At 39.4% G+C, this 20,699-nt stretch overlaps 1 protein-coding gene across 3 annotated transcripts in view; it reads left to right on the plus strand.

Annotated features, from left to right (window-relative positions):
* The first annotated feature begins 2,284 nt into the window (after positions 1–2,284).
* The window catches only part of SLAIN2 (SLAIN motif family member 2), a 33,702-nt gene continuing 15,287 nt past the window's right edge, over positions 2,285–20,699 (plus strand). For 2 of the 3 annotated variants that reach the window (XM_079307319.1, XM_079307320.1), the window contains exons 1-5: positions 2,327–2,775; positions 11,465–11,613; positions 16,536–16,700; positions 18,095–18,256; positions 19,484–19,843. In XM_079307319.1, the coding sequence (XP_079163445.1) occupies positions 2,417–2,775; positions 11,465–11,613; positions 16,536–16,700; positions 18,095–18,256; positions 19,484–19,843 (1,195 nt within the window). In that variant the 5' untranslated portion in view covers positions 2,327–2,416. Of the gene's footprint in view, positions 2,776–11,464; positions 11,614–16,535; positions 16,701–18,094; positions 18,257–19,483; positions 19,844–20,699 lie in introns of all 3 variants that reach the window. The other variant, XM_079307318.1, reaches the window with a different exon arrangement.

A 20,699-nucleotide genomic window follows, 5' to 3' on the forward strand; every position in this document is an offset into this window, starting at 1 on the left:
ATAAAATGAACTGGGGGAAGAGGGAGAAGGAAGAGGAAATAGAGGAGAGGCAGGATGCAGGCAGTGCACTGACTACTAAAGAGCTCTCAGAGCTGCCCCCTTACCTAAGAGAGGAGGCCCCTAAACATGACAGAATCACCAGGAGCAGCTGCAGTTTTGGCAGCAGCTCCCAGGAGCTCCAGGTCCTCCTCTGCCTGTCTATATGTCCTGGCAGAACTCTTTGTCACAGCCTCGCTTCACACTCTGTCACACTTCCAGTTCCAGCCACCAGTTCCCTCTGATCCCAGTAGCTGCAATACAAAAAGGACTATACTCCTCCTATTGCTACCATAAAAACATGATTAATTTAAGTGAAAGTTTCTTGTGCCACTGATGTTTGGCTTGAGGATAGTTACAGAAGAATAAAGAAATTACATTGTGTGGTCCTGCTATAAATGTTCTAATTTGGAATGAACTTCCCTGCATAGGTTAAGACCCACCAACCACCGAATTATCAGCAGTTACACTAAAAGTGTGTCATGGAAGATCCTTATCTTAAAAAAACTTTATCTACTAGTTTTCCTTGCCTTTTGGAGGACTGTAAGTTCTGTTGTTAAGTAACTGTTCTTACAAAATATATCTGGATTCCCCTACAGCACTTGACTTTGTACCATATCATACAGACATATAGAATGAGCTGGATTTACAAACTGATCTACAGACCAGTCTCTAAGGAGTTATGATGGTCATTAACATGGTATCAGTGAGCAGAGTGCCAAAGGTCTCAGCTCATGGGCCAAAACTGTTCAGTAGCTGTGAGAATTACACAAATTTGTTCACTTGCAGATAATGAAGACATTACTATAAGAGTAATTTAAATTGCTTTATTAAAAGATACCAGCCCTGATGTATTTTGATACAGTTAAACACTTAAGGTGATAATTGTTTTGGGAAACAATTACACAAATTGCATTTATGGATCAAAGGCCTGGATTCTGGTGAGAAGCTAACAATAACAGTACAAAACTACCCCAGAATAAACTCTCAAACAATGCTGTACACACAGAGAATGTAATCTCTGAATGTTTAAGGGGAGAGTGTTGCATAAGGCAAGGAAGTGACCTAGTCTTGTAAGGATGCTATAAACTCATGCCTGGCAATCTCAACATGCCAGCAATCCATGCACCATACTTAATACAACCCAGATTGTGTGGCATTTACTGCCCCTAAACTTTGCAACTTCTCAGCACATCCCACAGGTCTGAGCACCCCAATCTTATTTTCCTTCTTCCCTTTCTGAGCCTGGTAAAAACTACTGTGATAGCAGTGTCATCCCCTGCAGACTCCAGCCATCCTCTAGCCCACTTGCTGGTGTTCTTCTTCTTCCCAGCTAAAGCAGGCTCCAAAATGAAGCTGTTGAGTAGATGGAACTTGGAAAGAGGAAAAAAATTGTGAAGGGATGGCACTAAGGACACTGTCTCTCAGTGGCTTGGGGAAGGGAGGGGAACAGAGCGTCCCCACAATGCCAGCCAACGAAATTTGGAGACAATTCATCACAAGATACAAAACATCACAAGAAATAGGATAGGATACAACGGGCAGAAAGCAATGCAGAGATAGTTCCACCTGAATATGAAGAATTTCTTACTGGAACACATTGTCTAGTGAGCACAATCCTGTGCCCTGAGCTCTGGGATGATGCTGCTTGAGCAGCTAGGTCAGACCAGACCAACGACTGTGGTCCCTTCCAACCTTACCCATTCTGTAATTCTGCGAAAAACCCCACTAGTTCCTTAAACTTAGAGGTGTAAGTTTTGAGATGGATGGCAAAATCACCACAACCTATAAATGACTATGCCTATATTTATACAAAATGTAAACTCAAAGGATGTTCAGAGTTCACACGTCTGTCATACACAGTAGGCCCAACACTATCATCTAGGCCTTGGAGCAGGAGCACACACCTTGCATTCTTTAATGCTTTTGAACGTTTTTGGAAGGGATTCTGGGGCTGTGAGACCTGTGGTGCCCAAGACACGGGAGGCCAGGCCAGGCCAGGCCAGGCCGCTCCCTCAGGAGCGAGGATACCGCAAGAGCCCCTCGGACGGCCCCACGCGGGGCTGAGTCACAGCCTCCGGCTGCCGGGGCCCCGAGCCGCGGCCATGCTCGGCCATCGCACGCCATGCCGAGCCGAGCCGAGCCGAGCCGAGCCGAGCCGAGCCGAGCCATTGCCCGTCTCTCGCTCCGCGCAGTGGCCCCGCAGAGCGGGCGGCGCGCGGGCGGCGGTTCCGGCCCGGCCGGAGGCGGTGCCATGGCGGCGGCGGATGTGCGTCCTGCGCCCCGCCCCGGCCCTGCCCCGCTGCCGGCCGCCCGGCCGCGTAGACGGGGCGGCACGGCCGCCTCTCCCCGCGCAGCCGCCGCTCTGCCGGCGGCCGCCATGGAGGATGTGGGCTCGGGCGTGAACGCGGACGCCGAGGTGCGGAAGCTTCAGGAGCTGGTGAAGAAGCTAGAGAAGCAGAATGAACAGCTCCGCAGCCGCCACGGCGCCCTGCCCGCCGCCCCCGCCAGCCCCAAGCGCCTGCCGAGCGTCGGGCCCTCCTCGCCGCCCCCCGCCGCCTCCTCGTCGCCCGACGGGCGCTGTCTCAGCCCCAGGGCCGCCGTCCGGCGCTCGCTCCCCGAGGAGCCCGGCGGCGTCGACGGGGGCAGCGGCGGCAATGGCCTCCTGGACGACGCGGCGGTGCTCAGGCCGGAGGAGCTGGAGCGGCTGGCCGGCTGCGATGAGGACGAGACCGGCTGGTGAGGAGGCGGCCGGGGTGGGGTTGGCGAGGAGGCGGGCGGGCTCCGCGTCCCCCTTTCCCCGCCGAGCCTGGGGGAAGGGGCAGTTTCCAGGCGTGTGCCTGGTGTCGGAGGGGTCTCGGGGCTTTGTGTGCGCAGGCAGCCTCGCCCTCTGGGCTGGGTGAAGGGCTTAATGAGCGCTGCGAGACGTACCGAAGGGTGTTTGTCTTTCTGCACACGGCGCTGGAGCTGCCTGGAGGCCCGCGGCTCTGCGCTGCCGTTCGGCCTGGCGGGAGCGTTCCTTGGGGCGCTCGGACACCGAGCGGCTCCAGGGCTGCCCGGGATCAGGCAGGGTTTCGCCAGTGCAGGCGGTGGGGAGGCGTTGGGAAACTCGTGGGAAATTTCTCGGTAGATCAGAATTAGCCCACAGGTACTGTTAGACTTCAGACATGTATCAGGCGTCTTTTATGCCTCGATTTCTTTCGGCTGTAAAGACAGCGAATGTAACACTTTTTCATCTTATGAACGTGTTGCCCTTAGGTGTTCTAATTTATTGCTAATGATGTAGGATCACTGTTTCCCTTAGGTGGCTCCTCGATATAAATGGACTGCTTACCCTGCTGCTCCAGCAGAAACAGCTGCAGGTGGCTGTTTGCCTTGTCATTATTACACTTGGATGAGCTTCCACTGAGAATCACGAAGATTTGCTCTCTCCGAGCATCACGCTGTCTCCAGCTGTCGTTTTGAAGTTTCCTATGACAGTTGTTGAGGGGCAGCCTCAGAGCTGCAGGAGAAATAGTGGGGAGGAGCACCGTGTCAACACTGTGTCAACAGAGAAATGCAAGGGAAGCATGGGCAGGGACAAAAAGTGTGACACAAGCTAACTGTCTTGCGGCAGAACTGGTTGTAGGTCCATCTACAAAGATCTTAGGAAGCAAACATGCAGACAAATTTACAAAACAAACAAAAATGTCTTTCAGAGTTAGAAACGCCTTTAAAAATGCTGGAATGATTCCATGCATGAGCAATGTTTTAGTTGCTCAGGGAGGAGACTATGTGCACTTTGTTGAAGTCATTTGCCTGACATTCAGCCTGATCCACTGGAGAAGTATGAGAACATAAGTTTATTCTCATCCAACTCTAAATTAACACAAGGCATCATCTCCCAGAAGATGAGTCTGGGCAAGGCAGCTACTCTTATTTCTCACTGTATGCCTTGTAATCTACAGGATTCTGTTTCTTACAGGAAAAGAATATAGTAAATTTGCACAGCCAGTTTGGAGTGGGATTGCCGAATTTGTCAATGTCATGAATTCTAGTGACAGTAGATCTCACCTTTTATGTATTCATTCTCAATCATTAAGTCTCTTAAGCGAACAGAGAGTGTGGTGACAGTGGTGGCATAAGTGCTGTGTGTTTTTGTTGACGCAGTTCTGGGCACTCACGGGGCAGCTCATGGGTCACTGAGCACTGATCTTGCTGGTGTCAGGTGTTTGGCTGCCAGTTATTGTGGCACCGTCGTGTTTCTGTGCAAGTTCTAGTGCTCAAAAGACAGCAAAACTTACAGGCAGTCTTTTGCATTTCTTCATTCCTTTGCTAGTATTTTGGCAACCATAATGCTGAAGTGTTTTGGCAACTAATTTTCAATCATGGGACACTGATTGAGACACAAATGTATGAAACAAAAAAAAGAGCAGTTGTAAAAATTTACTAATTGTCATACCTATCACAAAATATGGATATTATTTTTGAAAAGTGTTTTCCTGCTGTAGTTTAATATGCAGTTAATGATAAACATAGTTTGGCTAGATGGATAATTGTTCCAAAATGCTTAATAAAAATGGAAATCAAGCTCTTAGAATTTCTAAATAGCTTCTAATTCAATTGTTGAGACTCTAGTCCGACCGTTTTTATTTTCCTGTGAAGGTAAAATGACTTTGTATTTATGCATTTGATTAATGGAGATTATTGCTCTTAATGAAGTTTGAAATTTTCAGAGGGCTAATGGAGCAACCTAAAAGAAACAAGCCTGTGAAGATAGAAGGGGTTGATGTGTATAAGTGGATTTCCCTAAACAGTTTCTTAAAGATCTTGCTCCTAAGGTCACTCATAAAAAAATTTATTCAACTGAAAAGGTGAATGTACTCAGTGAAATTTAAGTTACATATGAACTCTTTGAGGTTCAAATGGATTTTGATCATTATTGCTTAACCCAAAATCCTGTTTAGAATATGTTTATGTTTTTGCTTGATTGTTTTTCTTCTCTGTGATTAGTTAAATCCAGATACACTTCAAGTTTTAAACATTTTCTCGTGAGACAATCTTCAAATTATGTGGTAAATTATTGAAAATATTTCAGTGAATTTAGATTTCTTGTCCATGTGCTTCTGAATGCTGTTTAGTGTTCTGAAACTTTTTTCCTGATAAGGTCCTGAAGGTTGCAGGTGGGCACATCTCTGCTTGCACACTGTACTGAGCTCTGCACAGACCCATGGAGACTTTAGGCCTGCTGATTATTTCCTCCAGTTATCAACAACTTTCGTAATCTACTCTATGGGTGTTCCTGTTAAGTTGTTCTTGAGCCAGATTGCATCAAATTTAATTGTTTCGTAGTTCAATCTGACCTAATCAATTGAAAAGACTTAAGGCCGGAAGGGGTGACCAGAGTGGAGAAATCGTCAGAGAAGTGGTGTGCTCTTCCTTGCCTGACTTGCTGGGTCAGGTTGGGTGTGGATGTGCAGCACGTTGGAGAGAACTGGGTGACAGTGTGCAGGGTGGCTTGCCATGGTGCTTTTAAAAAGAGTATTTGGTCTTGAGTTTATTGCAGAATAAGTGTGCACACATGGGCAGTTACTGTGTTGTGGTAGTTATTGTGCTGTGAAGCCCCTGTAACTTCCTTTGTGGTAACTTGTTGCATGATCACTCACCTAAGCTTTCTGAGAAGTTTTGTTTTAAATGTGAGCAAAACATGCAGTGCTTTTCTTGAAAATTTGCTTGCAGCATGTGCATAAGAGAGTATAGAGCTTGCTATTTTATACATGTAATTGCTCAGCAAACTTCAAAACAGTTGTGTCCTCTTTAAATGACAGTGCTATAAAAACTAGCCTAGCACCAATATTTTCATGTCAGCATAAATACCTCCTTGGTAGGGTTAAAATAGCTGACAATTGACTGACCTAATTTACAAACAAAAGGCACTTATTGTGTGTTTAAAATTAAATTATTGCTGGTTTTTTTATACTAACTAAATAGCCAAAGCAATAGTTTCAGTGTTTTTAAGAGCTCAGATTGGTTGTGTATTCTGACTATTTAAAATGGAAGGCACATACTTGTACTATTATACTCAGTCTCATTCAGCAGCTATTTCTAATTTGCACCTGTTTATCATAGTGTAAGTTTTCATTCTACCATCCATTATTGTTAGTTGGCTAAGGGCCTGTTTGAGATACATGATTGTCATTTGTAATGGTTGTGTTCCATGTCATATTGCTAGATATCCCTTGAGCACTAACATTGTTTTGGAATCCTGCTTTGCCATAGTGAGCTGGTGAAGTATACCATGACTATTTTAGGATAGAGCTCCACCTGAATGAAATCCCATTGCTAAAATTACATTGCAGTATTTCCTGTTTAACTGCTAAATTTCATTGTAGTAGTGTGGTTTAGGCCCCTTGGAAGCCGGACAGATTCTGATCAATTTCTATTCCATGGTGTAAGTAAAAGAGAAATCACTACTTTTTATTTTTTGGCAGATAAAAAGTCAATTTCATTTAAAGTTGTCGGGGTTTAATCAAATTCAAACAATATCTTCATAAACTAGGAAGATAATATGGAAAAAGCATGTAAGAATAGCAAGGGTTATAGAAGTTGCCAGTTTTATAATGAAAAACAACTTGTAACATGAAATAATATTCACTTTGATTAGCCTCTTTGAGATATCCCTGTTTGTTGTGAAACAGATATTTGAGGACTGGAGGAAGAATCCTGAGGAAGAACTATTTCCATTTCTGACTTTTTTGGTGATAATTATAGCTTTTAAACATGCTTGATATTTAGATACAATGAAAGCTTTGATATGACTTTCCTTTACTGTCCTAATGATATTCCTGAAATTTACTACATACTCTTGTTTAGGCATGATTCACATTTCTGCTACTTGTAGGTGTTGGTAGAGCTCTCAAGCATAGTCATGAAACAGAATTTTATTTTGGAACACCTTTAATAGGACAAAGAACTTCTCAACTTTTTTCTCTTCTATGTAAATATCAACAGTGCTATGTGTGAGCACATATGCTCTAACAAATTTCTAATGAGAAGCTTCTCAAATAGTGGACAGTTGTACAATTTGTGTTGATAGTCCTAGGGAAACTACATGATGGTGTTTTTGATTGCCCGTTTCCCGTTCTACAACATCCTTTTCCGACACAAACATGTTCCTTTGGAGGAGGAAATGAACACTGGCAGTAATTTCCAGCATCTAGCTGGGGCACAACTAACTATCTAATTGTTGGGCACAGAAAGATAGTTGTGTTTCAAATTGCACTTTACAATTGGATATTCTTAATTCTACTGAAAAATCGCATCATGTAGCTGAGATGTGTCACTGTAATACAGAGGTTTAATGAGACTGTCAAAGCATTTTTTGTAATATTCATATCCTGGAGATTATAAGTCATAGACTGGAGTTTGCTGTAATTTGTGCATCTCTCAGAACTAAAAGTATTCTGTGAAGTAGAGCTGAAAACTAATAATTACAGGCTAAGCAATGTGTGTCTCAGTCAGCTACAGCTGTAGCATAGCAATTTTGTGGGGTGGGGTGGGGGGAAGGAAAGGAAATCCTTGGGCCACATAAGTGCAGAGATGTCACTTAATTTTTTGATTGATTTGTCTTTCAACCAAAAATGCTTTTCAGATGTTTACCTATCCATTCAAAATTTGTCTTAAATTTTAAGATGCTTAAGCCACTTCAGATAGAGTTTCCTGAAGCTTTTAAATAGTTTAGATTGACACTGTTGTGCTCTAAATTATCTATTTCCAAGACTGTCCAGTATTATCATCTCCTGATTTATATATTTTCAGTAGCTTTTCGCTGTGAAATTTCATTCTTGTATTTTAGGGGCATTTCTTATTGATCTGTCCTTGGATTTCAGCTTTTTCTCCTCATCATGTCTTCAGGTTTTTCATCGTGCTTTTGCATACATCATGTTTTGTGTGTTCCCATTTAATTTCCTTTATTGTACCTTGCAGTTTTTGCTTAAAGCTAATGTAGCTAAAATAAACAAGCTCTAACTTCAAATTCCTTCCACTTGCCATCTTCTTTCTAATTCAGATTTGTGACTTCACGTTCATCTGCATGTTTTCCCTCACTTTTATGCTAAGCAGTGGAAGGATTTTGATACAAAAACACACTTCCTTTTTTTTTTCCCCAGTTAGAATCTCAACTTCTTGTTTCATGCCTGGGGCAACAGGCCTCTTGTATTTTAATGCACTGGGAGGTGTTCCTCAGGTGAGGTAATCTGTACACAGATATTCCACTCCTCCTGCAGTGGCATGTCCTCTTTCTTCAAAGCCTTTTCTGACTCAGCTGTGTCCCAGTGCAACGTGCTGCAGCTCGCCCCATTTGGCTGACATCATATATGCTCATAGTCACAGCATCTTCCTGCAAAAGCTCAGCCTTCTTCTGTGCTGCATCTTCCTGGAACTAATCAGTACAGCCCCTGGCTGCTTTCAGCCTCAGGTTGGTGCTGCTGTGGTGTGGTTGACTAGTAAGAGCAAAAGGAAGGTAATATTAATGGCTGCAACAGAGCCATAGTGTCTGGTCTTCTTAGTGTTGTTTCAAAGTAGATCAAAGCTCCTGAGCTCCTTTTAATACACTGTTTTCTTCTACTTTACTTTGTGTCACTGAGTTGTAGAGTCTTTTCTCTAAGGAGAGATTGGAGTAGATGTTTCTGGTGTGTTAACATTTGTAGTGTGGGTGGCTACTATAAGTTGTCAGCTTCCTCAATCATTTTTAACTTCCTGTTTTGGGAGAGTTGATTCACAGTGGTTAAAGATACATGAAGTTATTCTGGTAATCTTCAGTCTTGAAGCTGCTGTACTGCCATTCAATGCTGTTGTATTGCTGTAGAATGCAGTGACAGGTACAAATGGGAACTCTTCTGGAAGGTCCTTCAGCTAAGGAGGATCTGTATCTTTTGGGTCAGACAGTTTGATAAAGACCACTTAGCTGTGTGAAGTTAGCTGTACATGCTTCATGTATCTGTTCTTTTTCTGATGTTGGAAAGAGAGGAAGAGGTAATAGAGGCATCACTCTGATTCTTAGCCTTGCCCTTGGTCCTTTTGGTTATTGCAAAATCCAAGTTAGGCATAGCAAGTAGAATTAAGTCAGTCTCAAAACTTGAGATTGGCAGTTCTTTGTCAGGTGAGATATTAAGATTGCTGCTTTGTAATGAGACTCCAGAATTGCATAATATGCAAGAAACTGCCCTGAAAAAGCTGATTTGTCACTGCATCAGTGTACATGTGTGTGTTGTCAGGTAGTGGAGTTGCATGAAATATGTGTGTTTTCAAGTTCTGTCTTACCTTGAAGTCTAAGTTATGAAACAAAGGTTGATGAAGGAAAACAGTTGACTGGAAAGAGGTAGGGGAGTATGCAATATATATTTGATTAGAAATGGAGGTAGAAAAGAGGGAGCTGTGTGAGCCTGGATTGCTTCAGTAAACCACTTGTGAAACAAATGCAACAATTGGGAATTCCTGAAAAGAATGTGTTGAAGCGTAAAATACCATGTAGAGTTTTGATTAGAACAATTTGGTATATTTGTTGAAGGTGCCCCTTTTGTGTCTTTCTGAAAGAGGATGTGCACTTTAATTTCTTGCCTTTTATACTGGCTACCACTGTAAACACTCTGAATGTGCATGGAACTTCTCAAACACAGCAAGGCATGCCAGCTATCCAGAGAACTAGAAGTGAGTCTGGCCTTTACTGGGCAGATGGTGGCCTTGTTGCCTTTGACACTTTTTTGTATTGTATAGATGTACCTTAGGAAAGGAAGGAGTACAGGCAAATACTAAAAAGACAGTAAATTCAAAGTATTGGAGAGATGGTAAATGTTAAACTTTACTTTTAACAGTATGGAGATGTCATAGACATTACAGAAAGGGGTGTCTTTGTTTACACAACTGTGAAAATTAAATGACTCTTGTGCTTTTCAAGGATCTTCAGGGCTATAAATACATGAAGGGCTTTTAGCTTTTTTTTTGGGCTAAGTGCCTGTGAAGATTGCAGGCATTTCTACAAAAGCAGTTATGACAGCCTGATATTGGCCAAAGCATAAACCCCTTGAATTACAGTAAGTAGTAGTGACTATTTGGATTGTTACAAACAGCTTCATTTTTATTTTAAAGCTTGGCAGCTAGGAAATATTTTCTCGCCTGGATCTGCAAGCATAACTTGCTAATTTCAGTGTTAGAGGGAAGAGTGTTTTGGAGTTTGCTCTTAACAAAGATCAGTGTTTTGGGTGATTTTATAAACGTGGTTATGGGAAGCTTTTGTAAGAAGTGAACTTGATGGTAGTAATTACAAAAAATCTCTAAAAGCTATTATAACATGAACAGAGTTCAAGTTGTAGAATTACAGAGGAGAGATGAGATAATCTTGTAGAGAGAAAGTTGTGGGAAATAACTTCTGTGTTGCTAATGTCATTGGCATAAAGAGAACAACTTTTGCTGTGTATTTTGTACAGAAGCATGTCTGATTAGACTGTCAGATGTTCCTAAGTGATGCTGTGGCATACAATCATATTCACTTGGAATATGAAGTCTGTCATTACTCTAGAAGAAACACTCATTTAGCTGTTTCAACACACATAATCTCTGGTTAGAGTTGTATGTCTTGCAGTTCACTGTTGTCTTTTGCTGAACCACATTTCCAAGTTTGGTTCTTGTAAGGCTTAAATTTCCCTGTTTTGAGTATGTGATTGGTTATGACTTTTCCTTTAATCTATCTGTTGAGGGAGGAGAAAGATGTTTTCAGCTAAATTTTTACAGTCTTTAAACTGGACTACTTTCTTAAGTCATGGAAGGTTGATATTAAAATAAATTAATGGAGCTGCTGACAGACATACTGCAGTACATCTGGCAGAACAATATGATCTCACTGTTTCTCTCTACTCTCCTATATGTATTATCTCTTTTTCCTTGTTACTAATGCTTGACTGTATACCTCCTTAGGACAGAGATAGTCCCTTTGTTCTGTGTTCAAAGAGAATGAAAAGTTCAGGTGCTAGGATAGAAATAATAAATAAAAATTGTTTATTTTTCAAGCTTAAAGAAACAATAGTTGTGTGTACTTTAGCACTGCTCCTTGGCTACTAAGATGCTTATTGCTTCCTTTGTTTAGGAAGAGTTTTCTATTGCATAGTGTTTAATTTCTTTCAGGTGAATCTGAAAAGATTAATCCTCATTTGTACATTTATGTGACAGTGAAATTGTCCATACACATAATGTGTCTGAAGTCCTTGGGTAGCCATACGTTATACTGTTACAGTCTGTCCAAAATAGTTAATTTTAGGGTCAAATCTGTGCTTTATCTTTTGGGATTGTACTATAGTGTAGATAGAGTAAAAACAGAAATAGTATTTTGTTGCATGTCTGATCTTAAGCTCATTTTGTTCATCCTCATAAGATTTTTTTTTTCTCTCTTTTCCAGGTTATATACATCTCCAAAGAAGAAACTGAATCCACTGCAAAAAAGTGTCAGTCCATTGGTTTGGTGCAGACAGGTACTGGATTACCCAAGTCCTGATGTTGAATGTGCTAAAAAGTCACTGATCCACAAGCTGGAGCAAACAATGTCAGGTGAGTTTCTGCACACTAAAACCACTGGTTTGTATGTATTTATTCTGAAACAGCATCAAAATTAGCTTATGGTTGTAAGATAAGACATCTGTCAATTACTTATTTCTAAAGCTTTCATTATGGTTTACAAAGTCATTAATTCTACAAATTTTCTGGATTGTATGAATAAATTTAAAGAAGGCATTAGATCATGAGTCATTATTTCAGAGTTTTTACTACCTGCATTGTTTGGTCTGATGTTTTCAGGGAAAAACAATGTTTTTAACTCAAAAGTTTTATTATCTTTTTTTTTTTCTTTAATAGAACCCTGTATTAAGGTATCATAATTGGTAGGTACTTGTTAGTATGTTAGCATGGAACTTGGTTTTCTGCTAGATTGCCTCTTTCATTTCATTTAAAGAAATGGAGGCTTAAGTTTTTTAATACTTTAGGAAAATGATAATGGTTTCTTTTCCTCCTATCCCCAGTAGCTTAAGATCAGATTTAAAGAAAATCCAGAGTTTATGTTTCTTCCTTAATACTAATAGTTGGTTATATTCAAAATTGGAGAGTGCTTGACCCTGTGAGAATGAAAGTCTCCATTATCCATCCTTCTATTACCAGACTTGTTTATGTCAAGCCAGCAGCAAAACGCTGAAGGTCTGGTTAGAAGTCTCTGTCCATCTAGTTTCTTGTTTTATTTTGGTTTTTTGTTGGAACCTATTTTTTTTTAAAAAGCTAATAATTATATAAATTAATTAAAATTAATTATAATTATATTACTTAATATAATTATATATGCTAATAATTAATAGCTGTTCTCCTCCTGTTCCTTCTTACTGTAGTCTGCTACTGCCACATGTTAAACTGTTATCTTCAGGAATTAGCAAAATAGTTGGACTCGAGCTAAGAGTGTATGAACACACAGTTCCAGGAATGGTTCCAACAGCCACCTCCTTTCTGTGGTTATCCATAAACTTTGTGCTGAGTTTATTTGACTGTAACTTCTTTCCTGTCCTTGTATTGTTTTCTGGTGCAATCTGTCTTTGTTCTGGTTTGTACTGAAAATGTTCGTAATAAAATTTGATCTGTTCTTTATTCTTAAAAAATCATGGGCATAGTGATGAAAGTGCCTTTATTATGAGTCATCCTCAGTCTTTCCCTATTTCTTGTGCTTTTTTATGCTACCTGGACAAATGCCTATTAAAAATTTACCTGAACAGTTAACATGATATATGGCTAGATACAGTCAAAGACTGAGATTCTCAACAACAAAAAGCACTCACATCACAGGGATTTATGAATGATGATACAGGTTTGGGAATCTGAATACTACTGAGTATTTATGAATAGATAGCAGTGGATTGACATAATTCTGTTTATGATTTAATTTCTTCCAGAACTGAGTAGAAGTCTTCTAGAAGTACCACAAATTCTGTTACCCATAGGGCGTCTTTAAAAATTCATAGCTGAAGCAGAATGGCAGGAAACTTCCCTGTAAAATGGATACATTTGAAAGTTTTATCATTCAAATAATGTATTTAGGTAACTTCACCTCTTTTTTTGTTTTCCCCTAGACCTGCAAATCGGTTTCTGGCAGTGATACTTACAAGAATACCACAATTTATCTATAGTATTAATTGGTGAAATTACTGATCTGCACATGCTGGTTGGAGCAGATTGCATGTAAAAATGAAGTTTCAACAAAACAGAAAATAATCTTTTAGAGCAACCATTCTCCTTTACAGAATAAGGGCAGCAGGGAGCTCCACTGCAGAAGACAAGTAGTGTTTCTTATAATTTTGTGTGTGTTTCCTATTCCAAACTTCAGGAGTATCATTTCACTTGCATTTTGCATAGTGCTGGTACCTCCTGGACCCATCACTTAACCTGTTATTAGCTACTGGTCCAGTTCAGAGATTATGGTTCCAGTCACCATGGATAAGGCTTTTCACACTTCTGTAACTTTCTTTCCTGAACCCTTGCTGATGCTTCTTTTGCATTGACTCTTTTTACATTGTTAGTTCCTGTTGTTACTTCTTTCTAATCTTAATATCTTTTTCCTCTTTTTCAGTCTCAAATGTGCTCTTGTATTTCACATTTTCTTCTTCCATCATATTTTTCATTGCATGACAATAAAGGAAGGAAGAAGAGCTCTCAGCTCCATGCTGCTCTTAGCAGCTACTGATGCACAGTGCCTTGTCAGCAGTCAGATTTAAATTGCAGAGCAAGTGATGCTCAGTGTTGGAAGTGGGTTCAGACTAGAGGGAACTCTAGGTATATTCTGCTCTCAAATTTTCCTATTTTCTATAGCAAAAGAGAAATTGGATCATTTCAGCAAAATCTTAAGTAAAAGGAATTAAGTGCTACATATTGTTTCTGAATGTTATGAAAGAAAATTTGCATTAAAATAAACATGTTGATTATCAACCCTCCCTTCTGGTGTTTCAAAAGCTAATGTGTAATCTTTTGTAAACTAGTGTTTAATATTAGGATAATTTTAATTAAAATGATTGTCTGTCTTGCTAATTTTGTCTGACACTCCTAATAAAGACCATATCTCTATTTGTAAAATATTCATAAAATTTTCCTGAGTTACAGAAATCCCTATTGGAAAACCTTTAGGAATTCTGGTCCAGAAAATGGATTTTAATCCAGATTTTTTTTTTTTTTTTTTTTTTTTTTTCCTGGGAAAATGTACTGTGCTGAAAAGGGTTTACATTAGCTAGGAGAAAAACTACTGTATCTATCAAGTCTCACCATACCTTAGCAAACTTTTTACTTGTAGCAAAATCATGCTAAGTTTCATAAAAAAAAAATCTGTGTATGATCAAATACTTTGTATCATTATGAATGTATACAAAGAGCCTTTTTGAAGACTGTACTGTAGCAGAATTGTTTTCTAATTTGTGGTTTGTAGTTTAAAATACTTGTCTGTGTAATAAATACAGAAGAAAGAACTGTTGTGCAGCCTTACATTTTAGGGATTTTTAATGACATTTCAGAAAGAGATGAAAAGTAAATTTTTTTTTTTTTTGTATGAGAACAAAGATTGAATTGGAATAGATGCTTTGGGGTTCCTTTGTGAATGCCAGAAGTTGATATCAAAGGCCTCATCATCTTCACCCAGAACAGAGTGACTTGTAATTACTGGTTTTATTTACTGAGATTCATAATAAAATGGAGGTTTTCCGTTCTGATGCTCAAAATAAACAGGAGATACCTCATGAATACTTGCTAGAATTTAGTGAATTCACAAATTGCTGAAATTAACACATAGTGTTTAATACTTGCAGTGAAAGCTGGAATATAAGCCTTTCACCCTTCATGCATAACTGTCTTCTCACTCTAACTAAAACACTGGTAATATTATCTGGTTTAGAAAGGATCTTTACACAAGATGCAATTTTAGGAATTTTCTGCAAAGTCAGCTTTAATTTCTGCTGCTTTTGCCTCTGTGCTGCGTTCTGCCATTGGCTAGGTTGGATGATGCATTTTTAGGGGGGCATTCTCAAAAACTGATTAAGTGATGCAATCAGTTAAAATACTCCTGATATTTTACTCCTGATATTTTATATTTATTTAAATTTACTTTAGTAGGTCACATAATAATGCAGCCCCACCAATGTTTGCAATGGACAACTGAGGATGTAGTGACCAGAGCAAAGGGGGGAAGGCAAAGCTTTGCTGAGTTTGCTGCTGAAAGCAGCATTTCATGCACTTGTAGTCTGTTTTGGCTTCTAATGTCAAAGCAACAATGATTTTTAGTAAGGAAATTTGGGTTCAATTAATTATCTTTTTTTTTTTTTTTTTTTCTGTCCACTGCTATCAGTAGCCTAATTCTTACTGCACTCGTTGGAGCCCCTTTTCAATTAAGAAAAATGTCACACAGTATTTTTTAATAGCTTAGTTTCAGTAGTTGGGTGAGCTGCAACTAAACCTAACCTGGATTTATATAACATCATTTTGGGATTTCTAGCTTTTTCATCTTCATATTTTGCAATTTAATTTGTTCTCTGCATAATTTCTGCATAAATATACTTCCAGCAGTGAAGGAACTGATTTGTAGCAAAAGCATCTAAAAATATCTTTTGGATGCCACTACCCCTGTAGTTGAAATTCCATTTTCTGTTATATTTAACATGTAAACTTTTGAACAAAATATCAAGTAACAAAACAAATAATACACCTGACAACCAGCAGAATTTTAGTATCATAGTGTTCACCAGTGTTTAAAATTCATCTGAAAATGCTTCAACTTTGAAGCATTTACAGTAAACAGCAGAGGAATGTACCCAATTTAGGTGTTATATTGCCTATGAGGTTGAAGCCTATGGTCAAAAAATCCCAAGTCATTAGAACAGAAGGTTAATAGTAGGAAATAGTCAATTTGCTTTAGTCTGGTAGGTTCATGATACCCACAAATCTAAACAGAAGCATTTGCCTTAAGCATATGCTAGAATGAAAAACCATTAAGGAAATTTTGTAAGTGATACTGCATAGTTGTGTGGTGCCAGTTTTGGGGTTACTGTAGAAGTATTGTGTGATTCAGACAGGTCTGAGAGTTCTGAGAATGTCACTTTGTGGTGTGCTCTGGTTTATGTAATAGTGTATAGGGTGCATGTTAGTGTAACTGAGCAACTACTGCCTTCCTGCTGCTTCTTAGCACCTACACTGGACATCTCAAAGACATCAACTGTACTGATGGTAGGTCTGACTTCTAAAAGGAAAACATTTTGTCACTGTCTTGCCTTGCCCTCTTCTCCCCCTCTTTCCACAATATGGTTATATCTAGGGGTGAAGAAAGCAGTGGGAAAACTTCCTAGTGACTGAAGTTTTCTACTTGAACTGCATAGCAATTAAATCACGCTGAAGACATAATACAGTATTTATTTTTCATTGATTCATTCAGTATAATTAATCACTTTCCCCCTTTCCTGCAGCTCTCAAGAGACAGAGTTTGTACAGCAGCCCTTTCAGTGCAGTCAGTTATGCGAGCTCCTACAGTCCAAATACTGGTAGCCCCTACAGCAGTGGCTTCAACTCTCCCTCCTCAACACCAGTCAAATCTGCTTTAGTGAAACAGCTCATACCTACTGGTACCTCAGGTAAGTCACTGGTGTCTGGTCTTTTCCTTTGTTCCTCCTCTTTCTGTCACAAATGTGCTTAGATAGACTTTGCATCAAACTAGAGTAAGAAAGATTCCAGAACTTTTCAGTATTTCATAGGATGTGTGCATCATGTGGTATTTAAGCTTTTTAGGAAGGGCTTTTTTACATACTTTCTGGCATAAGAAACATGTAAAATGTTTTCTTTGGGTGTCCATATCCCAAAAATCATTGATATATGTGATTAGCAGTTATACCAAAACACACAGGGCTCATTCTGTAGAGTTCCAAGTGGCTTCTGGAAGTGACCCTGTAATTGACAGGGGTGTAAGTTCCACAGTAGGCATTCCAAGGGTAGGAGTTGGTAGTTGTGAAGTCTTTTCAACTATCCTATTGTTTAGTAACTGAAACATTTAGTATGCCATGTATCCATCAGTACCTCTGACATGGGAATAATGTAATACAAGGAAGAAGCCTGCATTCCAGTTAAGCATTTAATGAGATATTGTAGCCATCAATGTGCACAGTAGCTTCTGACAATGTTTTCTACTTTTATTCTGCACTGTAGACACTTTCTTTGCATGAGAAAAATTGATGCTGGAACTCTACTCTGAAGTCAGACTGTTGGCTTACTGTATGTAATTTAATTTAAGTTCACTTACAGGGAAGGTGAAAAAACATTGCATTGACAATCCAGCTGTCACTAGTTCACTGTGGACTTTTACAGAAGCCTGCACTGCATGAGAGCCATTACCCAGTTGGTTTAATCTCAGTAGCTCTGCTCTGTGTGCTACAATGACATATCTGCCTGGGGGACAGAGATGTAACAGGCAATGGGGTGCCATCCAGAAGGCAGCTAACAGGAAGAGTTTCTCCTTGTTATAGTTTCCATGTTACAGTTTAGCAAAGTATGTGGAACAGGTAGTGTTTTCAGACTATATTTTAAGCATTCCAAACTGAATCAATATTCTTTGGATCAGCAAATCCTTATTGTTAAGAAAGATCCAGTCAAATTTATGTCTTACAAGCAGTATAGAGATGAGAATGAAAGCAGAGATGGAACCAGGTATGCAGTTGCTTTTTTTGTAGAGCTGTGCAAGCTTCATTGCAGTTGGAATGTGCTATGGTAGACCAAATTATTTGCCACTAATTTGTTTTGACACTATTGCAATAACTTTATGAAGTTGCCATTTTTAAAAGGTAATGGCTAAGCTCGGCTTTTGTAAGTTATATTTTCAGCCTAGGTTTGCAAAAAAATAAATGTTACAAATGGTCTGTCAGATCAATGTCTCAGCCTAGCAATTTCTTCAGACTGGTAGTTTTTACTGGGAAAGGAAATGCAACTTGCCTTTTTTTATAACAACAATTCCTGTTACTTGACTTTCTTTCCATAGGTCATCTTAAAATTTCAGGAGATAGAAATCCTCCACTAAGTCCACAATCTTCTCTGGACAGTGAATTAAGTGCATCAGAGATGGACGAAGACTCTATTGGGTCTAATTACAAGCTAAATGATGTTACAGATGTGCAAATTTTAGCACGAATGCAGGAAGAAAGTAAGTGGGGTTTTTTCTCCAAAATCAAAGTGGAGCTGTTGTTTTGGGTTTTTTTTTTTTTTTTTTTTTTTTTTTTTTACTGAATAACTTCTCTGCACTTGTTTAGTGAGCATGGAAACAGGGTGTAAATTCTACTATGGATGTGTGAATGTAGTTTGCCCAAGAAAGCTGGTTAACAACTTCAGGCTCCAGGCTAAGGAAAGGAAGTTGCTGTGCAGTTTTCTTTAGGAACAATGGACAAAACTATGCTGGAGAGTGAATTTGTAAGGTACAGTATTTGCTAAAAGGATGCTTGTTAGAGTGGCTATTGCCTACTACCATTCTTCTCAGGACATTGTGCCTTCCTGATGTAATCTAGTCTTGTTCACATCAGTGCTTAAACCATAATTTAAATCACCAAAATGTATAGTCAATTGGCAAAGAATAGCTAAGAAAATAGCCTGTAAAGATATCTGTCTTTCATTATAGCTTTGGTTGAGACTGTCTTTTTGTCCTGGATTTGTAGAAAGTGATAATAATTTCAGTTGTCTAAATAGCTGGTCTCCAGACTATTTTATTATGTATCCTTGTCAGTGAAAAAAAACAAAACCAAATGCCCAATGTATGTACTTTTTAATAAATTATATACATGTATTATTCTAATGTGTATAAAATATACACAAAAATGCACAAAATTATAATTTTTAAAAAGTATGAGATAAGGACAAGATAAATGCTGTTTTAAGAATACTAGTTGTTCAGAATTTTCATGCTGTATGCCAGTGGATTGCTTTGCGTATCCCTGAGTGTGTGGGCACCACACTTCAGAGACCACTGATCTAATACCTCCAGTTTCTCTAGGAGTAGCTTATTGTGTTGCTTTTTTGGTTAAATTCACTAATACATTGCTTAAGACATTTCAGGATGTTACTTGATACCAAAATTATGATGTAGCCTGTGTTGCTATTTCAAGCCTGGGAGAGGAGATGAACAAATACATGCACAGCACACTTATACTGATGATTGCTTTACTAGGAAAAGGAATGGGCTTACCTATTTATTTTGAGTCATTATTAGCTGGTAGATAACTTTTTGGTACTAATGGGAATTTATTTAATGCCTCCAATAACAGGAGTTAAGGTGAGCCAGATTTGAGTTGGAGAAGTGTGCAGATATCTGTGTTCACTGTCTCTAGTTTGAGCCATTTCTGGGCTGGAAACAAGTAAACAATGCTCTTGTTGTTGCCAGGCCTGCGGCAGGAGTACGCAGCCACAGCTTCTCGGCGTAGTTCTGGCTCCTCTTGCAATTCCACCCGGCGAGGCACGTTCAGCGACCAGGAACTTGATGCACAGAGCTTAGAAGATGAGGAAGATGGCACACATCACACAGTGCACCCTGCTGTTAGCAGGTTCTCACCATCACCTCGCAGTTCTCCCTGGCCTTCACCAAAACAATCACCCAGAAACTCACCTCGCTCCCGATCGCCGGCTCGGAGCATAGAGTACAGTAGAGTGTCACCACAGCCTATGATCAGCCGTTTACAGCAGCCTCGTCTTTCGCTTCAAGGCCATCCTACAGACTTGCAAACTAGTAATGTCAAAAGTGAAGGTAAAAAACTCTTTGAAGTTCATTACACAAGTAGTTGTGTCGTTTCTGTAAAGGAGTTTCATCACTGTGCAGACCTAAAACTATGTGCCTGTGTAACATTGTGGTTTAATCTCTGAATTGCTGAAGAAAATGCAGAGCAAGCAAAGCTTAAGTTCTGCTGGGACACTCTTACAGTTGAGTTGACAGGCTTATATTTATTTTAGATGTTATGCAGTCAATGAGTATAATTGAGTTTCATAGTGAGCAGGGCCTATATTTGGCAGGCAAATGCACTAAAATAAAGCAGGAAAACTCATTTACTACTAGAGTTAAGCCTTGCAGATGACAGAACAAAATGCAGATGAAAGTAACTGTGGTCAGGTAAGAGTAACATGGTGATTTATGTGTGCCTGTAGCCTGTGAGGCAGCTGAATGCTTTCTTCTGGTTGCACAGGACTCTCAAACTTTTCAATTATTAACATAGTCTTAAAAACATTAGTGCTTAATTCATGCATTTGTTGGATATTTTAGATATCTCAAAGCTGTGAAAACTGCATAATAACTCTAGTTTCCAGTAAATTCAGTGCAATTATACTATAGTGGCATAGAGCAAAATAATATAATCCTGATATCATTTTTCTTCTTGAATGTCCTTTTTCCTGGTAACAATCTGACAGAAACTCCTTTTACTGAGATGAAATTTTGCGAGCATGTTCCCATTTCAACAATTGTAGTTTTTATCCAGCAAGTAAGATTTTAAATTTAGAAAGAATATACATTTAGATATTAAGAATTCCCCTTACTAGTAATAGTGGTTTGAGGAAATTTTAGGTATCTAGGAAAATCAGTTATATTGTGATGTAATTGAGAATTCCCT

The sequence above is a fragment of the Erithacus rubecula genome, assembly GCF_903797595.1.
Source record: "Erithacus rubecula genome assembly, chromosome: 5".
NCBI lineage: Eukaryota > Metazoa > Chordata > Aves > Passeriformes > Muscicapidae > Erithacus > Erithacus rubecula.